The 18,108-nt window shown below is 40.5% G+C and overlaps 1 protein-coding gene across 2 annotated transcripts in view; it reads left to right on the top strand.

The window, feature by feature from the left end:
• The window catches only part of LOC126190732 (endoplasmic reticulum metallopeptidase 1-like), a 263,271-nt gene that overhangs the window by 205,811 nt on the left and 39,352 nt on the right, over window positions 1-18,108 (top strand). For both annotated transcript variants that reach the window (XM_049931220.1, XM_049931219.1), the window contains exon 11: window positions 73-269. In XM_049931220.1, the coding sequence (XP_049787177.1) occupies window positions 73-269 (197 nt within the window). The remainder of the gene's footprint in view (window positions 1-72; window positions 270-18,108) is intronic.

Raw genomic sequence — 18,108 nt, 5'->3', positions numbered from 1 at the left:
TTGTGATATCATTATGACAAGTTGGAAAACGTGCTCAAAAATAGCATCTATCTAAGCTATCTGTCTTTATAGCATACAGAACGGGTTTTCTATGAGAAGGAAGGACAAGAATTGAAACGAGATGCAGGCTACTGGATGGTGCCTATGGATCGACATGGTCCAGAGACAATAAAGACATTATTCCCAGAAGCTCAAACTACAGAAAATGACTGCAAAGATAAATTGCTGTGTGGTTTACCAGCTTTTACTGTCAGATTACTGCAGATATGGTGAGTATTTGTTTTTAAATTTGTCTGTTATACTGGCATTCCATTACATTGCTGAATTAATCCAAGATGCTCCTGTAGTCTTGTAAAGCTACTATACAGGGTGTTACAAAAAGGTACAGCCAAACTTTCGGGAAACATTCCTCACACACAAACAAAGAAAAGATGTTATGTGGACATGTGTCCGGAAACGCTTAATTTCCATGTTAGAGCTCATTTTAGTTTCATCAGTATGTACTGTACTTCCTCGATTCACCGCCATGATTTCATACGGGATACTCTACCTGTGTTACTAGAACATGTGCCTTTACAAGTACGACACAAAATGTGGTTCATGCACGATGGAGCTCCTGCACATTTCAGTCGAAGTGTTCATACGCTTCTCAACAGCAGATTCGGTGACCGATGGATTGGTAGAGGTGGACCAATTCCATGGCCTCCACACTCTCCTGACCTCAACCCTCTTGACTTTCATTTATGAGGGCATTTGAAAGCTCTTGTCTATGCAACCCCGGTACCAAATGTAGAGACTCTTCATGCTCGTATTGTGGATGGCTGTGATACAATACGCCATTCTCCAGGGCTGCATCAGCGCATCAGGGATTTCATGTGACAGAGGGTGGATGCATGTATCCTTGCTAACGGAGAACATTTTGAACATTTCCCATAACAGTGTTTGAATTCACGCTGGTACATTCTGTTGCTGTGTGTTTCCATTCCATGATTAATGTGATTTGAAGAGAAGTAATAAAATGAGATCCAACATGGAAAGTAAGCATTTCCGGACACATGTCCACATAACATATTTTCTTTCTTTGTGTGTGAGGAATGTTTCCTGAAAGTTTGGCTGTACCTTTTTGTAACACCCTGTATATTTATTAAGATGAACATATTCTCAGTTCATTTAATGGTGATAACATTCTGCCACTGACTTAATGCAGTGGTCAATACATTGAATTTGTTTTTAGAAAGAATTAGATTGAAGTCAACATTTGGACATAAAGAGTTAAATTCTTCTTGAGTTTCTGCTACACTTTCAAGAAATGCAACAAGAGTTCCATCAACTACTTCCATTTTATAATGACTGACCCTCCATTTTTTTGTTGGATCTGTCAACTTTGAAGACCATGGCTAACAGACTGCATTTATGTCAACAATCTCCTGTGCACTGTTTGAAAATGTAACCCTTCTCTATTAGTTGTTAGATTTATGTTGCTTTCCAGTGAGTCTTTAATCATAAATAATGGCAGATGTGGATTGTTGCCCATAGATCTTATGGTGAACTGCATCAGTCAGATAAAAAAGGAAATTTAAAGTCTGCTGTTGCTTTCCACAGGTATTACGTTTTTGTGCTCATAATGTTACATAAAATGCTAAACATTATTGTTTTAACTTTTTTTGCATGCTCATGTGTGGCATGCTCGCAGAGGCCATGTTGCTGGACTCCTGAGATGTGTTTCGACTCTTGTTGACTTGCTTATGTCTGGTTTTCTTGTCAAATCAGTAACAAATGTACTGTCATTATTATGTACTCTTGTGAGATAACTGCCAAGACACGATTTCTTGCCTTGTACTTGTATGAAAGCATGCATCATTTACAGAGTCCATGGTGTTCAAAGTGCTTTGAAGCTGAAAAACATCAGGGTGGGGAGCAGTTCCAATCATGGACAGTAAAGAGGACTGCTGGATGTCTCAATACTGGCAAAAGAATGATGAAATGAATTTTTACACAACATCAAGAAACTTTAGGTTGGAGAGGGGAGTGGGGAGTGAAATGACAGCAGTTTGTATTGGACAAGTTCTATGTTGAAAAGTAGTTTCCAGCTGTAACAGACTTATTGGAAAGGGGGTCACTCCATGGTCTAGAGGTTTCCACATGACCATAATGTGTTTTGCTGAAATTTTGTGTCAGCATTTGCACAGGTTACCAATGAAAATTGGCAAATTTTCGGGACCACTAGTTCAGTACTTGCAGGAACATAGTTATTTGTTTGACAATATAATGCAGCTTTCAACACGATACCCCTGAGTTGTCAACAACTTTGAGACAAAACGTCCAGCAATATTTTCTTGAAAGAAATGAAACTGAGCCATCATGCACAACATTTTGAGTTCTCTTAAGTGAAATAATAATAATACAAAATGATTTCATGAGCAGTTTTCATACAGATAATTTGAGGTAAAGTCATCCAAAAAATATACACTAGGAAAGAAAAGTTAAGCTAAGCTTTCTCTATTTCTGGAAGTAAGTGCATGATAAACCTGAAACATTGCATGTGCCATTATACCAACAAAAAGTCTTCAAATATAATATTTCATCCTCCTACTACTTTCCAATTGTTTACAAATTGAGGCCAAAGCTGATGAGTTTATAACAAAGCCAAAATTGTGGATTTTTCAGCCCAGTTTTACAAAAAAAGGTATTTTTTGCACACTCTTTTGAACCATTTCATTAGAAAAATCATGTTCTAAACCACCTAAAAAACTAGACTTGGTTTCACAATGCGAGCATATAAGGCTGTAAAAAATAATGACAAGGTGAAGGTGCAGTGAAAATATGCCTTTATTCTACTGATACTCAAATTATATATGTAATTTTTCATTATATTTTACAGTTGTGTAATGCTCTGTGGGGAAGGTAATGGTAAAAATTCTGATGAATAGGAAGTGAGCTAAAGGCAGAACAACTCGAAGAAGTTAAGGAAACAATGACATCTATTGTTGTGACCCATTGTGACACATTTCCACCAGTGTTTCTGGTATAATAACTACAGAATCAAACTAGTTAAAACTTCAAAATTTAACTGTGCATTACCAAGGCATTGGAGATCAGAGTAGCGAAACTGTTGCAGAACAGTTGCGACTCACATTCTATAAACTGTCTTCAAGAGCTACACTATTGTTGCATGTGTAAATTTTGGTGAAGTATGTAGCAGTTTGCCTGACATCTTTTGGAAAAGGATTTGCATTAATGGGAATTGTGATTTGAAGTGCTACTGATGTGCTAGTACAATTCCAGTCTAAGGTATAGCACAGTTTCTGTTCACATAGTTTGTGGTTTCAGTGGAACATAACTGTACCAATGAAAAATTTCATAAATATGTTACTGTGGTCCATGATCACTTAACCACTACTGGTATGACAAACTGCCTATTGGCTTCTGTCTCGGGTTCTTTGGCTGAGGGTCATCTAATGATTTTACTGACGTTTCGTCAACATGAGTGGTTGGCATTGTCAAAGCTTCAAGCTCCATTGCCGGTGGTGAACTGGAGCCGAGCTTGCGGCTGCAGACTATATGTACCTGGCTTGCCAATGTCTGAGAGCTTCTCCACGTTCATTCCGGCGCGGTTCTCCTCTTGCTACCTGCGATGGTCGTTTGCTGCAGTACGGGAAGCCAGGATCTGTTTACCTTAAGGCTTTCCTCTTTCTTGTTGAAGCTGTTTGCATGTTTTTGTATTTCTACAGCTTCTCTGAACAAACGCATGTGATAGTGCTTCTCTACAGCCAGAACTTCCGTGTCGGCGAATTTTATTACGCGGTCGGTCTCACTCAGTGCGTCAGTAAAATCATTAGATGAACGTTGACCGAAGAACCTGAGACAGAAGCCAATAGGCAGTTTGTCAACAAGTGGCCACAAAAGTCTTATTAATGTTGTGTTACGCCTCTATAGGGAGGAGGTTTGCAGATTGTACCGATGCCTTGACCAATGATGGAAGAAGAAAGCGCGATTTATGTCCTCTCTCATCTCTCTGTCACTGTGCCGAGATGAAGGTGCTGCTGTGTAGTTCTTGAAATGTAACCGCATATTTACCAATGCCCAAGCACATCATATCAATGACAGAATGGAACGAGCTTTTCTTCGTAAGCGAATTCATACAACACGGAGAGACTTGGCAAGAACATCAGGAACTTTTGGGCATTTTCTATCAACTAAATAGCAAAAATCATCGAGACGAATGGGACAAGATTGACAGCATCACTCACCGGAGCATGCAGAACGAACTCGAGCGCTGCACCGAGTGACAGAAGAAAAAGTTTGAAAGAAGTCGGAAGCAGACCAACAAGGCGATTCTCGACAAGTCACACACAGTGGTCAACATCACTGAATGACAATTGACCAAAGAGAAAGTATCTGTTCTTCAAAAAGGAGGGAATTTCTCTATCATCCCGAGAACTATACCTATGGAGGACGACATTGCCAACACGGAAGCGGCCATTCGGACCCTTCCTTGTGAAAGGGCAGAAGAAATACGCACTGGAACAGCCAGGATACTGTGCCGAGCAAAGCCACCAGCTAGCAACCTGAAGAAAGAAGAAGTGCAAGCCATTAAGGATCTCAACGCTGACAAGAGTACATTGGTACTGCCAGCCAATAAGGGGAATGTGACCGTTGTAATGAAGACCGAAGATTATGAGCAAAAGACCCGAGACCTATTAGATCCAGTGACGTACCAAAAACTAAGTGCAGATCCGACACAACATATCACAAGCAATATGAATCGAATAATCAAGGTGTTGTCTCTGCCGGCGGACACACAGAGAAACCCGTGCAACACATAAGCCCTACCACCTCGGCTGTATGGATTACCCAAGATCCATAAGAACAACATTCCACTCAGATCAATTGTTAGCACTCCTGGCTCACCGACATATAAACTGGCAAAACACTTGGCCCCTCTGCTCCAGCCACACGTGGGGAAGACTGACACATACATAAAGGACTCATAACATTTCATTGATAAGCTGAAGAAACTGAAACTTGCACCAAACGACACCCTGGTCAGCACTGATGTTGTTTCTTTGTTTACGAAAGTGCCACTCGATGACGCTCTGAAGCACATCGGTTCCATTTTCCCCACAAGACATCACAAAGCTCTTCCATGCATGTCTCACCACGAGCTGTTTCATGTGGAATGGCGATTTCTACGAACAGCTGGAAGGCGTCACCATGGGTAGTCGTCTTAGTCCAGTGGTGGCCAACTTCGTCATGGAACAATTCGAAGCACAGGCACTGGACTTGGCGACTTGCAAACCTAAGGTGTGGTACAAATACGTCAGTGATACTTTCGTGGTGTGGAGCCATGGTGAAGAACAGCTTGGTGACTTCCTAAGACAGTTGAACAGCTTCCATACCAACATAAAATTTATCATGGAAGTAGAAAAGAACAAAAAACTGCCATTTCTAGATGTGCTGGTCACAAGGGATGGCGAAAACGTGGGACACAGCGTGTATCGAAAACCGAAACACACAGACCGATACCTGCACAAACTATCAAACCACCACTTGAGCCAGAAAAGAGGCATGATTAATACTCTCAGAATGTGAGCAGGACAACTATGTGAGCCGCAGCACCTCAGACGCAAAATGCAACATCTGGAAAGTGTTCTGAGGAGCAATGGGCACTCCACAAATCTTATTAGAAGTGTAACGTAGCCAAACACTTGGCAAAGTAAGGAATCAGAAAAAGAAATTTCGGGTATGGCCTTTCTGCCATACATTCCCAGAGTGACGGACAGAATCAGCCGTATATTGCGCAAACATGGCGTAAAGACGATTTTCAAACCAACAAGGAAGATCAAAGAGTGTCTTAGATCGGTAAAGGAGAAAAGGGACCTACCTGCAAATGTTGGGAATATACCGTATACCATGCACATGCGGAAAAGTTTATTTTGGAATGACTGGATGATCAGTCAACACCAGGATCAATGAACATAAGCGACATTGCAGGTTTGGCAGGTGGAGAAATTGGCCGTGGCAGAGCACGCACTGAGTGAGACTGACCATGTAATAAAATTCGCCGACACGGAAGTTCTATATGTGCACTATCACACATGCTTGTTCAGAGAAGCTGTAGAAATACAAAAACAGGTGAACAGCTTCGACAAGAAAGAGGAAAGCCTTTAAGGTAAATGGATCCTAGCTTCCCATACTGCAGCAAATGGCCTTCGCAGGTAGCAAGAGGAGAACCGCATCGGAAATGACCTTGGATGGTGGCGCGCCAGGTACATATAGTCTGCGGCCGCGAGCTCGGCCCCAGTTCACCACCTGCAGTGGAGGGTGAAGCTTTGACAATGCCAGTCCCTTGTGCTGGTGAAACATCAGTAAAATCATTAGATGAATGTCAGCCGAAGAACCCGAGACAGAAGCCAATAGGCAGTTTGTCAACAAGTGGCCAACAAACACTTAACAATTTTGCCCTGCTGGTATCTCGTAAAGTGAGAAAACCACCAGCATCGCCATTGCAGAGGAGGAGAGGGGGGGGGGGGGGGGGCCGGCATGCACAAATCTGGGCCACAGTTGCCGTGGTTGGAGGTCTGATGTTAATATACTTTCTCCACTGTCAGTAATTTTGACCAGAAAAGAGAGTGCATCATTTCAAACTCTTCTGACATGAAGTGTTGTTTCATCAGTTGCCAAACTTAATGATTTTCTATAGGTCCTGCAAGAATATGCCCATACTTAAACTTTCTTGTTTTGACATTTGAATTTCTTCTTTTCTAATGAAAGCAAATGTAATGCCATTATTGCTTTCAGAGCAGAAGTAAAACAATCAATAAGCAAAAGAATCTGCCTGTTAGCTGGATGTTGTGGGCTTGTGCTTGCTGCTAATGACTTTGCTGTATCTCCAATCCCATTCCAAGGTGGCTTTCCATGACTTCAATAAAAAAAATTCTATTGTCATTCCAAATATCATAAATTGAGAAATTTTTTGAATGTTTTGTATAGGGTTCTGGAGCCACCACTAAAATAATGGATGTGGGAAATCTGAGCATACTGTGTTTTTATATATTTGATCAGTTTCTTGATAAAAACATGAATGGCACAAAAAAAGGACAACAAATGGATGGATTAATGCTTCCCTATTCCCCCCCCCCCCTCCCCCCCCCCCGCCCCCCTTCCCCCGTGGAAAAATCTTACTTGCATTCTGAAAGATAAATGAATAATTTTCAGAAAAATCTTTTGCAACAATAAGCTTATCTTCCTTTAGATCATATTTAAGGGCTTTAAGATGTAAACTTTGATGATGGCATTACAGAATTGAAATTCCTGTTCCTATTTCTTCAATAAATTAATCCACTGCCATTTGATTTGCTTCTAGAGTGTCCCTATCAATATGGATCCATTGCTTTGGACACAGTAATTTCCTATGCATTATTTTGTATGAAATAGCTGTGTACTGCAGATGCTATAGCTTTTTATCCAGGCCACTTTTCACAGCTATGTAGCAAGCATCCTTTAAATTGCAAACTGCCAAGCTGAGAAGCTTGGGTGATTTCCTTAAATTATTAGAGAGAGAGAGAAAAAAAAAAGACAAAAGTATCCTTATTATTGGATTCTTTATGCCCCTTCATTTTTTATAAAGAAAATATTATAGAGCTGAATGATTTAGAGAGATTTAAAACTCAAAAAACACTGCTGTTATAGTAGTTTTTCGAGGTTTTTAATTCACGCTCAGTTTTAGATTGTACATTAGGACTTTTGGTTTTACTTTCCCCATATGCTAATTAACAATTATAAAACAGTAAAAATGTCAGACTTGAGTACTGGTGGAATATGGGCGTATTTTTGCTGCACCTTTGTAGGTGCAGCAAAAATACGCCCATATTCCACCAGTACTCTATTACTATTTTTAGGGAATTACATGCTTGCATTTCCAAACCAAATCTAGTTTCTTTGGTGGTAATTTAGAACATGGTCTTTCTAATGATAATATATTTGAAAAGTTTGCAGAAAATATCTTTTCATAAAAGGATGCTGAAAATACCATTTTTTAAAGTTTGTACAAAAATTGACAATTTTGCCACCAATTTGTAAACTATGGAAAGCAGTAGAAGAATTAAATTTTAAATTTGAATGCCTTGTGCTGTAAATTATTGCATGCAAAGTTTCGAGTTTATTATTCACTCACTTCCAGAGATGTAAGAAACTAAACTTCACATTTTTTTCAAGTGGTTATGTTTCTGGCCATCTTTGCTATAAATTATCTGTACAAAAATTGCTCATGAAATCTTTTTTATTTTTATACTTAAGGCCCCCCCCCCCCCCCCATGAACCATGGACCTTGCCGTTGGTGGGGAGGCTTGCGTGCCTCAGCGATACAGATGGCCGTAGGTGCAACCACAACGGAGGGGTATTGTTGAGAGGCCAGACAAAAGTATGGTTCCAGAAGAGGGGCAGCAGCCTTTTCAGTAGTTGCAGGAGCAACAGTCTGGTTGATTTACTGAGCTGGCCTTCTAACACTAACCAAAATGGCCTTGCTGTGCTAGTACTGCGAACAGCTGAAAGCAAGGGGAAATTACAGCCGTAATTTTTTCCGAGGGCATGCAGCTTTACTGTATGGTTAAATGATGATGACGTCCTCTTGGGTAAAATATTCCGGAGGTAAAATAGTCCCCCATTCGGATCTCCGGGCGGGGACTACTCAAGAGGACGTCGTTATCAGGAGAAAGAAAACTGGCATTCTACGGATCAGAGTGTGGAATGTCAGATCCCTTAATCGGGCAGGTAGGTTAGAAAATTTAAAAAGGGAAATGGATAGGTTAAAGTTAGATATAGTGGGAATTAGTGAAGTTCGGTGGCAGGAGGAAGAAGACCTTTGATCAGGTGAATACAGGGTTATAAATACAAAATCAAATGGGGGTAATGAAGGAGTAGGTTTAATAATGAATAAAAAAAAATGGAGTGCGGGTAAGCTACTACAAACAGCATAGTCAACACATTATTGTGGCCAAGATAGACACAAAGCCCATGCCTACTACAGTAGTACAAGTTTATATGCCAACTAGTTCTGCAGATGATGAAGAAATTGATGAAATGCGTGATGAGATAAAAGAAATTATTCAGGTAGTGAAGGGAGACCAAAATTTAATAGTCATGGATGACTGGAATTTGAGAGTAGGAAAAGGGAGAGAAGGAAACATAGTAGGTGAATATGGATTGGGGGTAAGAAATGAAAGAGGAAGCCGTCTGGTAGAATTTTGCACAGAGCATAACTTAATCATAGCTAACACTTGGTTCAATAATCATAAAAGAAGGTTGTACACATGGAAGAATCATGGAGATACTAGAAGGTATCAGATAGATTATATAATGGTAAGACAAAGATTTAAGAACTGGGTATTAAATTGTAAGACATTTCCAGGTGCAGATGTGGACTCTGAGCACAATCTATTGGTTATGAACTGTATATTAAAACTGAAGAAACTGCAAAAAGGTGGGAATTTAAGGAGATTGGACCTGGATAAACTGACTAAACCAGAGGTTGTTCAGAGTTTCAGGGACAGCGTAAGGGAACAATTGTCATGAATGGGGGAAAGAAATACAGTAGAAGAAGAATGGGTAGCTCTGAGGGATGAAGTAGTGAAGGCAGCAGAGGATCAAGTAGGTAAAAAGACGAGGGCTAGCAGAACTCCATTGGTAACAGAAGAAATATTGAATTTAATTGATGAAAGGAGAAAATATGAAAATGCAGTAAATGAAGCAGGCAAAAAGGAATACAAATGTCTCAAAAATGAGATCAACAGGAAGTGCAAAATGGCTAAGCAGGGATGGCTAGAGGACAAATGAAAGGATGTAGAGGCTTATCTCACTAGGGGTAAGACAGGTACTGCCTACAGGAAAATTAAAGAGATCTTTGGAGAAAAGAGAACCACTTGTATGAATATCAAGAGCTCAGATGGAAACCCAGTTCTAAGCAAAGAAGGGAAAACAGAAAGGTGGAAGGAGTATATAGAGGGTCTATACACAGGCGATCTACTTGAGGACAATATTATGGAAATGGAAGAGGATGTAGATGAAGATGAAATGGGAGATACGATACTGCGTGAAGATTTGGCAGAGCACTGACAGACCTGAGTCGAAACAAGGCTCTGGGAGTGGACAACATTCCATTAAAACTACTGACACCCTTTGGAGAGCCAGTACAGACAAAGCTTTACCATCTGGTGAGCAAGATGTATGAGACAGGCGAAATGCCTTCAGACTTCAAGAAGAATATAATAATTCCAATCCCAAAGAGAGCAGGTGTTGACAGATGAGAAAATTACCGAACTATCAGTTTAATAAGTCACAGTTACAGAATACTAATGCAAATTCTTTACAGACAAATGGAAAAACTGGTAGAAGCCAACCTCGGGGAAGATCAGTTTGGATTCCACAGAAATATTGGAACACGTGAGGCAATACTGACTCTACAACTTATCTTAGAAGAAAGATTATGGAAAGGCAAACCTACATTTCCAGCATTTGTAGACTTAGGAAAAGCTTTTGACAATGTTGACTGGAATACTATCTTTCGAATTCTAAAGGTGGCAGGGGTAAAATACAGGGAGCAAAAGGCTATTTACAATTTGTGCAGAAACCAGATGGCAGTTATAAGAGTCGAGGACATGAAAGGGAAGCTGCGATTGAGAAGGGAGTGAGACAGGGTTGTAGCCTCTCCCCGATGTTATTCAATCTGTATATTGAGCAAGCAGTAAAGGAAACAAAAGAAAAATTCAGAGTAGGTATTAAAATCCATGGAGAAGAAATAAAGACTTTGAGGTTCGCCGATGACATTGTAATTCTGTCAGTGATAGCAAAGGACTTGGAAGAGCAGTTGAACGGAATGGACAGTGTCTTGAAAGGAGGATATAAGATGAACATAAATAAAAGCATAACGATGATAATGGAATGTAGTCGAATTAAGTCAGGTGATGCTGAGGGAATTAGATTAGGAAATGAGACACTTAAAGCAGTAAAGGAGTTTTGCTATTTGGGGAGCAAAATAACTGATGATGGTCAAAGTAGAGAGGATATAAAATGTATACTGGCAATGGCAAGGAAAGCATTTCTGAAGAAGAGAAATTTGATAACATTGAGTATAGATTTAAGTGTCAGGAAGTCGTTTCTGAAAGTATTTGTATGGAGTGTAGCCAATTATGGAAGCGACATATGGACGATAAATAGTTTGGACAAGAAGAGAATAGAAGCTTTCGAAATGTGGTGCTACAGAAGAATGATGAAAATTAGATGGGTAGATCACATAACTAATGAGGAGGTATTGAATAGAATTGGGGAGAAGAGGAGTTTGTGGCACAACGTGAGAAGAAGAAGAAGAAGAAGAAGAAGAAGAAGAAGAAGAAGAAGGGACCGGTTCGTAGGACGTTTTCTGAGGCATCGAGGGATCACAAATTTAACATTGGAGGGCAGCGTGGAGGGTAAAAATCATAGAGAGAGAGAATACACTAAGCACATTCAGAAGGATGTAGGTTGCAGTAAGTACTGGGAGATGAAAAAGCTTGCGCAGGATAGAGTAGCATGAAGAGCTGCATCAAACCAGTCTCAGGAGTGAAGACCACAACAACAACAACATACTTAAGGAGGTGCGAAAAGTTTTATAAGATGCCATAGTATTGTTTCTTTCAAGAAACTGTTGCTCAAAGTTGCCAAAACTCAGGGATGCACTGTTGAAAACTGCTCTATGCGACCAAACAGATGGCAGTATATCTGCAAGTATTAAATTGGAGGAAGTGATTCTGTACCAGTGTTCACAGCGAACATGTGAGAATGTTCACACAAAGTTTTATCAAACTCTGTGACGGTCAAGTGGAAACTTCTTCCAAAAATGACTTCTTGGCATGGAATGGCACAATATTGAAACTGAAGGGGAAGACTTTTATGATACAAGTGAGTTAGTCATTAGGTCTGTTAATTGAAAATTGAGCTTCAGATTCAAAGAATTCAACAAAAAGCCTTTGTTGATGGAGAATAATTGAAGAGTAGGAGAGAAAAGACCGGATTTAGTGAGAGAATAGGAACACTTGTGAAATACTGGAGGGGCTATTAATTAGCAAGACGTGATGTGATCCAAATTACTCCAATATGTTTGGATTACAAGAACAAATAGTGCCCCATGAATCATAAAATGGGTGTTATCACCAAAGAGAAAGTTTTCAAAAACAGCTAGAAAATTGGTATTCAGGCACTTTCTGGTTCTGGAATAAGAATTTCAATGTGCTGTGTTGGGAACAATGATGGGTTAGTGCAAATTGCGGGCTTATATTTTACTGGGGGCCAAAAGGTACATAGCCATTTTGATGTGCAATTCAGGAGCATTCTAAAAAAAAAAAATGCCGAATAAACCTGTAATTATTATAAATAAGGCTCCCTATAATATGATGATAAATCCAGTATTTCATAAATATTCAAGGATATATTTTGTTACAGAATAAATGGAAAACAGTGACCTAAATCTTCTATCTGATGCCACATATTTTGAGGAATGTGCTGAATCAGGTCTCCAAGAACACGTGCAACCACACTTCACATCACAAGAATTATGTTTGGAGAGTCTATCACACTCAGTGGATAAAGATATTACACTTGTATGGTTGCCCGAGGCATGTTGTGAATTCAGTTCCATTGAAGTTATTGGGGTCATTGTCAAGAACAAAGTAGCTAAAGAGAACAAGATCTTTAAGATAAAACATACTCTACATCTGTGCCCCTCCACTCTTCAAAGTATACTCCTGATTGTCTGTAGGAATTAAATGTCACACCTGCGCAAACTTTAAAACAAATTTGCACATGACAGTACAACTGTTGCTGATTCAAGTTAATGGCCACAGAAACAGGAAGACATTAGGCAGCTGCAAAAGTTATTTAGTAAATTTATTTATGTATTTTAAATTCACCATTCTGTTCTGAAAAATTTATTCCAGCTAATAAATGCACATCATAGTTTGAGTCTTCATTTAATGTTACAAGTGAACAATATATTTCAGTGTGCATTTATTGAGAGCAATTTGTATATTGCGTGTTCATCACCTATTTTACTACTTCTTGAAAGATAGATTCTTGTCCCCTATGTGCAGCGATTCTGTATTGGAACGTGGAAACAAAGTTGCATATCATGCATTTCAACAGTGGCATCACACTGGTATGTCATCTACACGTGACCACAATATCACATATATTTCAGCTATTAAAGAAATAGTGGTACAAATTCTTCACTTATAAACATTGAGAGTATTCATTAGCAACTAGTAAAGCCTTACAATTGAGTTTTTCCACTGCAATGGCTATGATGGTAAACGCAGCATCTTACATTTGACATTATTGTGGTTAAACAACTACACAGAAAAAAAAAGAAAAGCCATTGGCAAATAGAGAAGGGTTGTATATCAAAACTGTGTTCAGGTGATTGTTGACAACAATATGGTGTGGTTTCTGTGTTTGTTCAAAGTTGACACCCTCCAAAAAATACTTGAATATGCAAAAGATCTTGTAAATATTTCTATGTATCCCAACCCCTTTTGAATCAAAATATTATATTCTCATATGAAACAAAAGTAGAAACTTCATCATTTCCAGCAAGGAGCAACACACCAACGGTCATCATGCAGAGTAGCATGAAGCTAGCTTACAAAATACTTGCAAAACCAATTCTTGAGTATTGGTCATCCATATGGGACCTGTAACAAGGTGGGTTGATATACAAGATAGAAAAGATCCAACAAAGGGTGCTGTGTTTTGTAATGGGATCATTTAGTCAGTGCAAAAGCAAAATGTAGGAAAAAACTTAGTGGAACCAGAAGTATCCTCTGCCACATAGCATAAAGTCATTTGCAGAGTGTGGACATAAATGTAAACTAGACATTGATGTAGATGTGGAGTGTAGTTGCAACCTTGAACTTTTCAGTGATTTTTATATGATAAACATTATATCAAGATGTGAAACAAATACTAACAAAGAGATAGAGGGGCTGGCCGGTACTTACCTCAGCTCAGTACAGCCGATAGATACACATAAAACAGAACCGAAAATTTACATTCCTAGCTTTCGGAACAAATGTTCCTTCATCGGGGAGGAGAGAGGGGAAAGAAAGGGAAGAAGGGAAAGGAGATTCAGTTACTCACAACCCAGGTTATGAAGCAACAGGGAAACCTTCAACAAACCCCCCTCATAGCCAACAAACCTAGCCTAGCCACCCTACTCAATCTCCCCATCCCAGCACATACCCCACACAGACCAAATCTCAACTATAACCACAGTCAAATGCCACATATCACCAGTCCCAATTCAGTCCTAAACCTCTCATCCAGATCCCTCTCTCCTCCAGAGACATCTGTTCTATCAAAAGGCTTAACCTTTAGCCCCACACCTAAATTCAACCACACTGCCCTGGTTAAAGATCTCCTCTCATTCACCCGAAACCTCAACTGGAAATATCACTTCACTACCCAAACACAGCCCCCAAATACTAGACCCAGTGTTGAACCCTGTCTAGAACAGTTCCGACTGCCTTCTCAAAGGGATCCTTCTCCCCTCCCCCAAAACCATCCCTTGCAGACATTTCAGGAATTCCTCACATCCAGTGTTGCCTCCCAGTCCTTCTTGAAGAACATCCCGACAACCCCCAACATCACCCCAGCTGAATCCCGTGCCATTAAGGAGCTGAAAATAGACCACTCTATTGTCATCCTCCCGGCGGATAAAGGCTCCACAACTGTCGTACTTGACCGTGTGGAGTATGTGGCAGAAGGACTGCGTCAACTCTCCGACACCTCAACCTACAAAGCTGTTACCCAGGACCCCATTCCCTCCATCCAGACTGAGTTGCAAAAAATCCTAAAAATCCAAGGTCCCTCACAAGGCCTCACAACGGCTTCCATAGACTTACTCACTCCACCTGAGCCACGTACCCCTACCTTCTACCTATTACCCAAAATCCACAAAGAGAACCATCCTGGCCGTCCCATTGTAGCAGGCTTCAAAGCCCCAACCGAATGTATCTCAGCTGTGGTAGACCAGCACCTACAACCTATCACCCGCAGACTCCCATCCTACATCAAAGACACAAACCACTTCCTAGAATGCCTCAAATCCATTCCCACTCCTCTCCCACCTGAAACCTTTCTTGTCACCATAGATGCTACATCCCTTTACACAAACATCCCACATACCCATGGTCTCTCTGCCCTTGAGCACTACCTCTCCCAACGCCCACCTGAAGATCTTCCAAAAACCTCGTTCCTTATCACACTTACCAACTTCATCCTCACCCATAATTACTTCACTTTTGAAGGCCAGACCTACAAACAAATCAGGGGAACGGCCATGGGAACCAGGATGGTTCCCCTCTTCATGGGCCGCATGGAGGAGGCTTTCCTGAAGAACCAACAGCTGCTTCCCCTGGCCTGGTATAGGTTTATAGATGACATCTTTGTGGTCTGGACTCATGGTGAAGAAACACTCCTTAATTTCCTCCATAGCCTCAACTCCTTTTCGAATCTGAATTTCACCTGGTTCTTCTCCAAAACCCAAGCCACCTTCCTGGATGTTGACCTTCATCTTGTTGAAGCTCACATCCACACCTCTGTCCATATCAAGCCCACAAACACACAACAGTACCTTCACTTTGATAGCTGCCATCCTTTCCACATCAAACGCTCCCTTCCCTACAGCCTAGGTATTCGTGGCAAACGTATCTGCTCCAGTGACGAATCCCTCAACAATTACACCAATAACCTGACCAGTGCTTTTCTCTCCCGCAACTATCCTGCAGACCTTGTCCACAAACAGATTTCCCGAGCAATACATTCCTCCCCGTCCAACAACAATGTTCCTACCCCCAGACCACACAGAAGCATCCCCCTTGTCACCCAATATTATCCTGGCCTCGAAAACATCAACAAATTACTCCGCCAGGGATATGACTTTCTCAAGTCAACCCCTGAAATGAGATCATCCCTTGACAAAATTCTCCCCACACCACCCAGAGTTGCCTTTCGTCGCCCCCCCTAACCTCCGTAACATCCTTGTTAAACCCTACAATATTCCCAGACTACCTTCTCTACCCAGCGGTTCCTACCCCTGTAACCGACCCCGCTGCAAAACCTGCCCCATGCATCCACCCACAACCACCTACTCCAGCCCCGCTACTGGTAAAACATACACAATTCAAGGCAGGGCTACGTGTGAAACTACACATGTCATATATCAACTGACATGCCTGCACTGCACAGCCTTTTACATCGGCATGACAACAACTAAACTGGCTGAGCGCATGAACGGACACAGACGAACTGTCCGCCTAGGAGACGCCCAATACCCAGTAGCGGAGCATGCCCTCCAGCATAATTCTAGGGACCTAGGAACCTGCTACACTGTATGTGCCATTTGGCTTCTCTCACCCAACACCAGTCCCTCTGAACTGCGGAGATGGGAACTTGCACTCCAACACATCCTTTCATCCCGCCATCCCCCTGGACTGAACCTACGTTAAACAACCTCACTCCCATTCACTCTTCAGTCTTCTCCTCTTTCCCTTTCCTCTGTAGCCATTCATGCATCTTTTCATCCTACATAGTTGTGTTTATCTTTATACTATATACCTCTTTACTTCTGTATGCATCCTCTTTGGTTTGAAGCTGGCACAGTACTTACAGTAGAATATCTTTGGCTTCCCTCTGACAACCATGCCTCCATCCTTGCTACCCTCCCTATTTTCCTTTCCCTGTTGCTTCATAACCTGGGTTGTGAGTAACTGAATCTCCTTTTCCTTCTTCCCTTTCTTTCCCCTCTCTCTCCTCCCCGATGAAGGAACCTTTGTTCCGAAAGCTAGGAATGTAAATTTTCGGTTCTGTTTTATGTGTATCTATCGGCTGTACTGAGCTGAGGTAAGTACTGGCCAGCCCCTCTATCTCTTTGTTAGTATTTGTTTCACATCTTTATATGAGATTTTCCATTAATCATTTAAACATTATATCAATATTGAGCTAAATCTTTACAAAACTCAACCTTGATACACAGACTGGCAACTAGCTTTTTATACAGGGAAAGGTAAAGTTATGCTGTTCACAATAATTAAATTCGTAATATCATTGGACTACATGATTAATGAATGACTACTAGAACTGTATGCATCAGCACCTTGAAGTAACATTGTGTGGGTACGTGTTAGGTGGAATGCTTACATGCTCCCAGTTTTGCATCATTCATTTATTAGTAAGATATTGGTAAACTGCATTTCCACTATAGAAAACATTGCTTACAAACACTTTTATTACCACTCATGAAATATTTTTCAGTTATTAAATGAAAGCAAGTGGTTCCAGAGACGTTTTCAAGTCTCAGACATACTGAAGTGATGAATGAAAATTTGAACCATCCTGGCCTCATTACAAATTTTCATTCGTTGCCTCAGTCTTCTTATATACATAATTTTTCAAAAATATTGGATCCATATCAAGTCAGACAAGCTGGGGACATGAAATGTCATCAAGAGTGAGTGGTGTGAGTGGTGGCAGTCTTGTTTGGCTTTAACAGAATATCTGAAACATCTTAATTGTCAGGCACTCAAAGAAAAATGTTGTGTATCTCATGAAGATCTGCATAGAAAATTACAAGGAGGGGCTTTCATGCTGGAATGCAGACACATTCTCCAATCCCCTACAGTATAATCCAATTTCTGAATATAAAATTAGGTGAATCACAGCTTTGCAGAGGTGTTTAGCCTATTGTTCTTTCCACACTCCCTCTTTGAATGAAATGAGAAACAAATTTATCATGTCATTCAGTAATTATTTTCAGTTTATAGATATAGATGTAGCATGATAAGACAGATATTAAGACATCACAAATAATCTCCATGGCATTAATTATTTAGGACGTTGGATGTAAGTGCTATTCTGAGATGCCCCATAAGAGGTGCCCCATAAAGTGCATTGATCTAACTTTTATTGATATTTTTTGATTCCACAGTCACATATCTTTTCTGTAATTTTCATATTTGTTAGACAATTTGAACTGGGAATCTTAGTATGCTTATCGGTGGAACAAGTATGAAGCCAAAATTA

Source organism: Schistocerca cancellata, chromosome 6 (assembly GCF_023864275.1).
Source record: "Schistocerca cancellata isolate TAMUIC-IGC-003103 chromosome 6, iqSchCanc2.1, whole genome shotgun sequence".
In the NCBI taxonomy this organism is placed as follows: Eukaryota; Metazoa; Arthropoda; class Insecta; order Orthoptera; family Acrididae; genus Schistocerca; species Schistocerca cancellata.
This window is presented reverse-complemented; position numbering and strand designations above follow the sequence as displayed.